Below are 11,066 nucleotides of genomic sequence, written 5' to 3'. Positions count from 1 at the left end.
GTGTTATTACCCAGCATTTCCATGTGTTAGAAGGATGGGAGTGTATATGAATGTGTGTGTGAGTGTGTGTGAGTGTGTGTGTGTGTGTGTGTATAAATGTGAGTGTGCTGGGGTAACAGGCTTCCCACTCATTCGGTCCACCGTACTGCTTAGGGTGATTTTTATTTTTACTGTTATTTACATTTTTTCTTTAATACTCTTTTGGCCACACGTTATGTGGGATATTAGTTCCCCGACAAGGGATCGAACCCACGCCCCCTGCAGTGGAAGCATGAAGTCTTAACCACTGGACTACCAGGGAACTCCATTATTTACTTATTTTTGCTTATATGTATTTTCTGATTTGTTACAATAATCAGAATCTCTTCTGGGCTTATTTCCTGCCATGCTTTTCCCCAATAAATAGATTTTCTTTAAATATCTGTAATCATCATAGAGCAGGTTTTGTCTGTGTTTCCTGCCCAGCATCCTTTTTGCCTTCTTTTGGTAACAGCACCCCAATTTCCTTTGGGGACCAACTTGACTACCACTTACAGGCCTTATGTTTCAGTGGAGCTGACCCCATGCCCCATTCCAGGCCTGACCAACCAGGGTTTGGTCCCAAGCTGTACAGATTTCTTCAGAGAAGGCCACGGGAACCCATGAGACTCAGGGCCTGAGGTCTGCCGTAACTAGTGAGGACCAAGGTGTCTGCACTGGCCTGAAGCTGCTAGCAGCCTGCACCCGGAGGAATCTTCCTAAAACTCTATATCAGTGAGAAAGGAGAACCAAGAGAGGGAGAGAGAAGCCTGAATCTTGACAGCATCACTGAACTCTGTGCAGAAACTTTCCCTGAGACTTTAGGTTTCTGTGAACCAAGAAATTTCTTTATTTGGATTATTTTTGCTCACACCAGTTTGAGTTGATTTCCATTCCTTCCAGCTGAGAGTACTAACACATCTACATAGTGCACATTAAATATTATATCCTGGGTTTAGGGTGACATTATATACAAGCATTTTGCCATGTGTCTATGTAAGCTTTATACCGTGACATAATACTCCATAAGCTGGGTTTACCCTAAAATAAGAAGGTCTATTTAATAGGAGCGCCATTGTCTCTATGAGACAGGAGTTGAAAAGAAATCAAAGACAAATTTTTTGAGACGAATTTCCTCTTCCAAACGCTACGTAACAAAGGCAGGCAATTTTTGAACTGAACTAAGAAAAAAAGCTCTTTTAGATACAGTTTCTTTTATAACTGTGTGTATATATGTATATTTCAGGTAAAAACAGAATACACATTACGTTCTACACCAATATTATTTAATATTTATTTATAAACAGACAATATTTTTGTCCCCAAATTTTAATAATCCTCTCTGCTTTCTGACATGAATCCCTCTTTATTCTCCTGTCTTTCCTCAGCACAGATTTTTAAGACATGTGAAACTTAACAAGGGTAAGTGTAAAGTGCAACATGCAGAATCAAAAACCGAATTCCAAATGGAAGGTGAGGACAAGGAGTTTGACTTAAGTGCCTATGAAGAGTGCCTGATGCGGCTTCGCTGGTGGCGCAGTGGTTGAGAGTCCGCCTGCCGATGCAGGGGACGCGGGTTCGTGCCCCGGTCCGGGAAGATCCCACATGCCGCGGAGCGGCTGGGCCTGTGAGCCATGGCTGCTGAGCCTGCGTGTCCGGAGCCTGTGCTCCGCAACGGGAGGGGCCACAACAGTGAGAGGCCCGCGTACCGCCAAAAAAAAAAAAAGAGTGCCTGATGGTTGTAGCGGGTCACAGGCTGTCCATTAGGTGACATCAAGAACTTGCTGTGTACTTAGTTTCTCTAAGTCTCAGTTTCCTCACCTGAAAAGTGGGAGAATAACACCTGTACAGTGCCAGGTACTCAATGGAATATGCCGACCTTGATTTTTAGGACAAGAAGATATCCAAAAAAACACTGAACAACCACCTGACAGGAATCTCATAACTGGGAACTGGATAAGGATTAACTTTAGCTGCATATAATAGAAGACCCAAAAGAACAATAGTTTGAGCATATATGTGATTATTTTCCCTCATGTAAAGGAATTCTAGAGGACAGCAACAGTCTGGTGGCTGGTGTGGCATCTCTAACCACAGGGCCCAGATCCCTTCTATCTTTGTGCTCCACAAATTGTGTGCACTTCGTGTGTCCCTGCAACCTCAAGGTTACCTCATGTATCGAGATGGCTGCTGGTGCTCCAGCCTTCACATTCTTGATAACAGGATGACAAAGGGGAAAGAGCAAAAAGGTGTTCTGATCTTTGAAGGACCCTTTCTAAAGTTCCTCTCAATACTTTCTGCTTACATCTCATCGGCCAGAAGATCTTACCTAGCTGCAAGAGAGACCGGGAAGTATATTCTTTGTCAAAGCACATAGCCACCCTGAATAAAACTAGGTTTCTGATCCTAAAGAAGAAGGGCTACTCAAATGAGCAACGAGCAGTCTTCTCCATGATTCTTTCACAAAGTACAGGGTTGTCCCACCCCAACAAATTTGGGTTTGCCCTGTGACCTCTGAGATGGCCACAGAGTATACATGGGGAGAAGAAATACTTATTGAGCATCGAGCCTGGTGCTGGGAGAAGTGACAGCAACTGTTACCTACTGATGTGGCAGGATTATGGCAGGCCTTTCTCTGCATTAGCCAGTATCCTTAGCACGCCAGTCATTCAATATTTTAATATCCCTTCTGGGTGTAAAATAGTGCTGGAGAGCTTGACTTCTGAAGCCAGACAAGGTTCAAATCCCAGATTCAGTGCTTATTAATAGTGTGCCTTTGAATAAGTCACTTATTCCCTCTGAGGCTAAGCGTCCCCATGTATAAAATGGATATAATAATGGATCCGCACCTACCTAGAGACGACGGGGTAGTTGGAAGGATTAGATGTTTAGCTCCTTCTCCTGCCCATGATAAGCAGGCACGAAATGTTAGCTGATAACCCCCAAGGGAAGCACAGACACAACAGACTAGAAACTTCACTCCAACCACCTTCTTAACGAAGAGCGCAAGTAGGTTTATCTGGGTCTACAGGTTTCCAAAGAATACTCGAGGGTTTACAGATCTTTTGTTGTTCTCTGCCCTCCCAGCCTAGTTAAACAGGGAGAAGATGGAGACTGTTTATCCTGACTCACAGGGTAAAACTCTGTCTTAGCTCATTTGGGCTGCAGATTCAGTGTCCAGTGAGGACCTGCTTCCTGGTTAATAGATAGCAGTCTTCTCGCTGCATTTCACATGGAGGAGGGGGCCGGGGAGCTCTGTGCTGTCCCTTTTATAAGGGTGTTAATCCCATTCATGAGGGCTCTACCCTCATGACTTAATCACTTCCAAAAGGCCCCACCTCCAAATACTATTACGTTGCGGATTAGCCTTCAACACATAAATTTTGGGGTGGGACACAAACATTCAGTCTGTAACTCCCCACAACCAAAGACAGTCAGGGCTGGGAGCTGCCCAGGCCCTTAGCCTTCACTTGTTCCTACTCACCACTGCTGCGAAACTGTCTCTGCAGAAAGACTGGCCAAATCAGTCACCAGCGTGGACAGAGAGGTGCTGGGAGTGGTCCCGTATAACAGTTATTATAAATCAACACCCGCAGCCCATTCTCTTTCATCAGGGTCACAGCCATCCAGATTCCTTGTGGGCCCTGCACCTGTATATAACCTCCATGCTTTTCCAAGACGTTTGCCTCTCTCTCCTTAGATACCCGCAGACTTGGCTACGAATAGTCCCATAGACTCAGCCTGCTAGGGCAGCCTCTCCGGAGGCTCAGGACCCTTGCTCTGCAGGTGCCTGTGACATCGCCAGCTTCCACAGCCCCCTGTGACCTCACCACCTGGACAACTCAGCCCAGTGGGGCCATGGCCACTCCCTCAACCAGCACAAGTGACAGAGGGCCTAGATGACCACCACGCCCTCGGGAGAGGCCAGAGCCTCCAGCATCCCCACACATGGTGACAGCAGGTATACAGACATCCCAACAGTGCGGTCCCCAAGTCAGGTCCCCCTCCTGGCAGATGTCCCAACGGCTCACGACACTGCAGCATCGGCTGAACATCAGGATGTAGGTCGGGCTTCCAAGCCAGCCACCTTGGGGGCCACGTCAGCGTCTGGGGACAAGGACAAGCGTGAGGCTGCCGCAGGGCATGCCCGGGAGCCCAGGAGCCCACAGCCCTGCTTGCCCCCCTGGCCCCAGGTGCCCTGCACAGGTCCACGGGCTTCCAGAACCTCGTGCAGAAAGAGCTGCTGCAAGAGTCGAGTACGGCTCAGAATCCTCAGATTTTCCACCTTTACTCCCTGATTAAGGAAGAGACACCACAAGCGGCAGGCGTCCCAGACAGGGAACAGGAACTAGCTCCATCTACCCCAAGCGCTGCGGTACAGTCCCCGCCAAATGCGGAGGCTCAGCCCGTCGTGAGCACAGCCGATGCCAATGACCAGCTTGACACTCGGGCTGCTGACACTGCTGAAGCTGTTGAGGAGAAACCTGAGGGTCAGGAGGCCTTGAACCCTGGCACTGATGCTTTGCCATCAGCCCCTGCCTCGCCGGGCCCCGGAGTGGCAGGCGTGGAGAGGAGGCCCCTGGACTCCACGGCCAGTAAGAACAACTACATGCGCTCCATGACCAGCTTGCTGGGCGGGGGTGAGGGGTCCATCAGCTCCCTGGCAGACATCCTGGTGTGGTCTGATACTGCCATGGGCATGGCCACGGCTCCGTGACAGACCTGCTGCACAACACGGGGCCCAGCCTGCACTCCATCTCCAGCATCCGGGGGAGTGCCAGCTCTGCCTCATCCTCCGGGCTGGCAGTGGGGACCAGTCGGCCCTGCACTCCGTCACCCACATGCTGGAACCGGTGGAGCGGAGGACCGTAGAGGGCATCCTCTCGGCCATGCGCTACCTGACCAGACACCTCGCCCCACGCCAGGCCCATGCCGGCCCCAACTTGGACGAGGCCCCGCGCTCGGCAGCCCCCCGAGACCCCGGGAGCACACATGCCCTACTCTCTCACGCATCCCTACCCTGGACGGCTCTCCCCAGACCGGGCAATAACTCACCGGCGAGCGTTTATTTTCCAAGCGCCAGCCTCATACCTTGTCTGTGCAGCGGACACAGGGTGGAGGGACAGGAGGGGGCTAGGGTGTTCTGGAAACAGAAAGGTGTCCCCTGAGGGCTTCTCGGGTTGTCCCATTCATGGGCTGGGGGCCAAAGTGCAGAAAGAGAAGGGCCTGGGCAGGCCTGGGAGGCCAGGCATTGCAGGGCTCAGACCTGAAAAAATTGATCTTGGCTGGACCTCTAACCAGGTAAGTGCATTTCTGAGGAAGTAAGGTCTGGTCCTTCCCCAGGGCCTACTGGCTTAGCAGGCTCAGGACACCCAGCCAGGCTTTCTGATCATGGGACTGAGAGTGTGGGGTTGAGAGCCGGGAATGAGACCAGTGTGGGCTCAGACCTCAGCGTGGCAACTGGCCACGGGCCAACCCCTTCACCCTCTGAACCTGCAACTCTCCTCTGTAGAACAAATAACGAGCCCACACCATGAAGATGTTATGGGATGTAAGGGAAACAACACAGGTCCTAAGGCATGATGTCTGGCACTTAGGAAGCTCACATACTTCAGCTGCCATGATTATTATCCTCCAGCAGGCTGGGGACACAGTGGGATTCAGGGATCTATGTAGGGTGACCAACCACCCCGGTTTGCCTGGGGTTCCTGGGATATGGGACTTTCAGATTTAAAACCAAGAAAACCCCAGGCAAAAACCAGGATAAGTTGGTCACCCTAGACCCGGGTCTCTTTCCGTGGTTTTTTTTTTTTTTTTTTTTTGGCTGTGTTGGGTCTTTGTTGCTGTGCATGGCTTCCTCTAGTTGTGACGAGCAGGGGTTACTCTTCGTTGCGGTGTGCGAGCTTCTCATTGCGGTGGCTTCTTTTGTTTTGGAGCATGGGCTCTAGACGCATGGACTTCCGTAGTTGCAGCACATGGGTTCAGTAGTTGTGGCACACGGGCTCTAGGGCGTGCGGGCTTCAGGAGTTGTGGAAAGCCAGCAGCCCACCCTCTGGCTGGACACAGTGCCATGATGGCCACATGACTTGGTGAATGAAGATCTGGCTGGACATCAGCCCCGACTCCTGCCCTTGGCTGGGTGCCTTATACAGATCACAACCCACACACCTTCATGCTGCAGCCCTGGCTGTGGATTCCTTCATTCATCCATCCCTCATTCCCAGCAGCGTCTCCAAATGGGAGACCTTGGCTGAAGCCAGCCCACTGATGGGTTTGCCCTACACAGTGTTTCTTTTCTTTTTAATATTTATTTATATATTTATTTGGCTGCGCCGGGTCTTAGTTGCGGCACGCAGGATCTTTGCCGCCGCTTGCGGGATCTTCGTTGCGGCCTGCGGGCTCTTTAGTTGCAGCATGCGGTATCTAGTTCCCTGACCACGGATCGAACCTGGGCCCCCTGCATTGGGAGCGCAGAGTCTTAACCACTGGACCTCCAGGGAAGTCCCCCTACACAGTGTTTCTTAAATTGGGAATTAGTTGCTAACATTTAAAAGCCAGGAGATTTTAAATAAAAACATGGATTTCTGCTTCTCTTGAGAAACCTAGGGGCCTTATTTCTTCTGGGCAACCGGCAGCTGAGCTGCCTACTTTAGCGGGAACTACCTGGCCTATGTCAGTACTGAGTCGCCTGCCTGATCCCCAGAGGCATGCGTCTATTACCCTACCACCCCTACCTGGCAGATGGCTCCTGTGAGGAGGTCTGATGCCAGGCCCCAAGGGGATGAGAAGACAACCAGGTGTGTCTATCCCCTTCCCTCAAGGAGCTGCCACTTTCTGTAGATGAGACGTGAACTGTCCCCATGTAGTGGAAGCAAAGAATTCAGAGGAGGGAGATTGTCAGCTCAGATCCCAGTATCAGGGCCTCCTTGAGTCAGACCTAAAAAGAGAGGAGAGATGGTGTCCCCGACAGAGGCATGGACAGCAAAAGTCGAGGCAGGCGTGATGGGGGCTTGGTGGGGGAGGGCGGCTGAGCAGCTCAACCTGCCTGGAGCCCAGAGCAGAGCGTGGGAGACAGAGCTGCCAGGGTGGACCTCAAATGCTTTCAACAAATATTTTCTGAACCAGGTAAGTGCCACTATACGCCAGGCACTGCTAGATACTGAGACTGCAAAGGTGAATGAAAGATTGAAACCAGGCTCAACCCAGGTCAGGGGAAGGGCTGAGCCAACTAGCACAACTGCCAAGTGCGGGCGTGTCTGGACCCAGGGCTCAGCCATGTCCTCAGGGCTCCGTCTTTCCAGTTCAGCCCCTCTGTGCTGGCTCCATTTCCAGGCACTCAGCCACCTTCCTGGAAAGAGAGAGGCCCTTGTTTCCACTGGATCTGGCAGGAGAGTCCCAGGTGAGGACACTGCCAGGCCTGGCTTGGTTCCCATGCTCTCTGCTGAACCAATCACTGAGGCTGTGGGAGTGAAATACCTCGTTACCTGGCCTGGGCCTCATGTCCACCTCTGAGGCCAGGGTCAGTCCAGAAATGGGGGTTCCCCACAGGAAGGGCTGCTGGACCAACAACATTTTGTGTGTGAAAACCAGTAGAGTTGTGAAGAGCATGGCTTTGGGGTTCAGGCTACCTTGAATCCTGGCTCTACCTCCTTCTAGCTGTGTTACTTTCATCCCCCCGTGTTTCAGTTTCCTCATCTGTCAAATGACAATACACCTACGGTGTCAGGCTGCCGTGAGGATTCAATGAGTCAGGGGTTTGGAAAGGTGCCTGGCACACAGTTGAGTGCAATATAAGTGTCAGCGATCATTGTGATTATTAGGACAGAAGGGTTCCATGGAGCTGTGTACTAAGAACGGAATTTCCCTGCTTGTTCCTGGCCTTCCTCTTTGCGGTGGGATTAACAATTGTGTTGTCAAATATGCCTGACAATGCATCTTCTCTGCAGGTGGGACCTGCAGGTAGCCAGGTGCTACTGTACCTGGGCCAAAGGTCAGGGCTGTGCACTCAGGGCTGAGGAATCCAACTTGGAGAGAAGTGGGTGCACCTCAGCTCTGGCCAGAGCGAGAAAGCAAAGGCCCAGAGGCAGGAGCTTGGAGAAATGCCCCGTTTTATAGGCAAGAGGAAGCAATTCATGAGACACAGGAGCAATCAGCAAGTGGGGGTGACCCAGCCCATCACGAGCCTGTGAGCCCACCGTGTTGGATGAATAAAAACTGAACAACTATTGAAGCATTGGGGAGAGGCAGCCAGTAGAGACAGAGGTGGTGTGTAAGGGGAAAAAGAATGAGCGGTCGTCAGAATAACAGGGTGGCTGTGTGTAGGGTACTCTTTGGTGTTGAGAATTGAGGCACACCCAAGTTATAAATTCACCCCAACAAAGCTGGTGCCTCCGCACCCCGCTGGTTTATATGTTAGGGTTAACACCTGACAGCCACCAGCGTTTCTCTAGGATCAACAACAGTCGTTTTGGTTGTATGTTCTGCCACTGAGAGATTGGCCAGTAAGCAGAGGTTCTGCTTAAAGAAACATCTAGGCTGACCTAAGAGCCATGGGACAGGCACAACATCCTAACCTCTGAGCCCGGCTGGGGCATGGCTAACAGAAGGAAACCGACAAGTCCTGGGAGATAGCAGAGGAACACTGGGGCTTCAAGGGTAGGGCTTGGCCGAGGAGTCTCTGGATGGGCAGTATCCACTGAACTTGCACTGGCCCTCCTTGTGGAGTCCTCAAGTGGGCACTGCGGTCCTAGAAGATGGATCATTTCCTCAACTACAAAATGCCTCACAGGGATGCTCTGGTCAAGAATGCATATTAAAAAACAAAAAATAACATTTAACAGTAGGCATGCGACACGTTAGTGTTCTTCCTTCCTTGTGGTTTTCTGCATTGTCTGTATATTGGGCAGGAGTCTCTTAACGGAAAGTGACAAAAACCCACGGATTTGGTGGACTGGGCAGAGAAGGGCTGAGAAGGAACCGGCTTTCAAGATGCCTGGTGTGAGGGACTCAAAGCTGTCAGGACACCTCCATCGTCTATATATTAGGCAGGAGTCTCTTAACGGAAAGTGACAAAAACCCATGGATTTGGTGGGCTGGGCAGAGAAGGGCTGAGAAGAAACCGGCTTTCAAGATGCCTGGTGTCAGGGACTCAAAGCTAGCAGGACGCCTCCATTGTTATGTCCTCTGCCTCCATGGCAACTCTGCCCCTCCCCTAAGCTTCTGCTTCTCGTGGGGAATGAGGTTCCTGGAGGCTCTGGGCCCACAGCCTTGCGCTTTCCAGACCAAGAGGAAAGGTCTGGTTCCCTGCTCCAGTCTGATATTTCCCAAGGGGAAGGACTCTGGTTGGTCCAGGCTGGATCACATGTTGGAAAGGCTTTCCTCAGCCAGTGCCCGTGGTACCTCTCTAAGCAGGCAGTTCTGGGCACCCTGAGCCACGCCCCTCCCACAGACAAAAACGAGGGAGCCAGGCAACGTGTCCTCTCCTGGCCCGCCTGGCTTCCCCACAGCAAGTGGCACAGCCCTGACCTCCCTCCGCACCTGCATCTGAAAGCCCTCCCGGTAAATAATAGTCACTTTTCCTACAAAACCAGGCTGGCACTCCGGGTGAGATCAGCTCTTTGCACAAGACCACACAGAGCCCAGTCTCAGGTTCTAAGCCCTGCAGAGTGCCCACCGCTACATGTGAGCTTGTCTGTGAACGTTCTGCCCACAATCAGAACTTTCCCTTAACCATGTGCTTTGGAAAGATCTGAGGCATTGTGACGTGTTCTCCCTCCAGCTCCATGGATTGAACATTATTCCTTTGGAGCTCTGAATTTTAAATATCAATCAATGAGAAAATAGGATTCACCTAAAACACATGGTTTTGTTTCTGACCACCTGTATTTTATGAGTGCTTCTCAAAATGCAGTTTTTGATGGCCCCTGAACGATTCTGGGCCTCATCTCCCAGTCTGCACTTGGGGATTCAGCACTTTATAATCTGCTACGGTGTGAAATGGAGATGGGCAGGGAGACGCAGCAGCCTCGGAACGACACCCATGCCAGAAACTCCGCGAAGTGCTCAGGTAGGTCCCTCCCTCCCCACTCCCCCCACCCAGGGGTGGCCTGGCCAAACCGCACCCAGCACAGCAGGCACGGAAGTGAATGCCTCAGCACAGACGCCAGGGGAAGGCGCAGGAGTGGAGGAGGGAACCAAGGATGGGAGCAGAGTGGCGTGAGCAGGACCCAGTGTGTCCTCCGCCAAGGCAGATGGCCTAGCGCGGCTGAGATAGATGTCCTAGGCGGCTGGAGGGGAGGGGAATGGAAACGCCCCGTGCTGCCACCTGCTCCTTGTTTCCAGAGCAGGAACCCAGGTTGGCGCCTGGTGAGAAACACGAAGCAAAAAGGGGTCAATCAGATGGGCGACGGCGAACAAAGGCCCTTCTCTGGGGGAGAAACCCCGGCTGGCCGCGGGGCTCACTCAGGCCGCCACGGGGCCCTCGCCGGCCGGCCCGAGGCCAGGCGGCGTTGTTTCCTCGTCTGGGGCTGGTCCCCTTCCGTCGCGGGGAGGAGCAGCACCGGATCGGAACGGAGGGTGCGGCCAGGAGGGCGAGGGGCGACGAGGGGCGGGGTCATCCACCGCCCTGCCCAGCCCCGCCGTCTCCATGGCGACGGCTACCTCACCGCGGAGACTGGGAGAGCTGCAGAGAGAGTCTTTGCCGGTTGCTGCGCAACGGCCCAGTGACGTCAGGCGATTGAGTTTGGTTCCCAAGGTAACTGACCAGGCAGCTGGGCCCGGAACTATTTGTGTCTGTCCCCAGAGGGTCTGCGGAGCCTCCGGGGTCTGGCGCAGCTGAGGAAATGCGCTCCTGGCCCGCGGGCAGGCGGGAGACAGAACACAGAGGCCCTTTCAGCTCTCGGAGACTGGCGACCCAGGCGGGGCGGGGTGTGCGCCCAAAGCCAGACGCCCCAACTCCGCTCCCTGCCGCTCGGGTTTTTTCCCCCCGCTCCTGCCCGGGTGGCCCCTGGACCGCCAGGCTTTGTCCTACTTATAAACGCCCTGCTGGG

General features: G+C 52.7%; 1 protein-coding gene across 1 annotated transcript; it reads left to right on the top strand.

Moving 5' to 3' along the window:
- Nucleotides 1-3,917: 3,917 nt before the first annotated feature.
- TEX44 (testis expressed 44) lies at nucleotides 3,918-5,539 on the top strand. Its single transcript, XM_060151667.1, is given in 5 exon segments — nucleotides 3,918-3,969; nucleotides 4,212-4,715; nucleotides 4,718-4,819; nucleotides 4,822-4,982; nucleotides 5,531-5,539. Coding segments are annotated over 5 exon segments (828 nt in total).
- The last annotated feature ends 5,527 nt before the right edge of the window (nucleotides 5,540-11,066 follow it).

This window comes from Lagenorhynchus albirostris, chromosome 6 (genome assembly GCF_949774975.1).
Source record: "Lagenorhynchus albirostris chromosome 6, mLagAlb1.1, whole genome shotgun sequence".
Taxonomy (NCBI): Eukaryota; Metazoa; Chordata; class Mammalia; order Artiodactyla; family Delphinidae; genus Lagenorhynchus; species Lagenorhynchus albirostris.
This window is presented reverse-complemented; position numbering and strand designations above follow the sequence as displayed.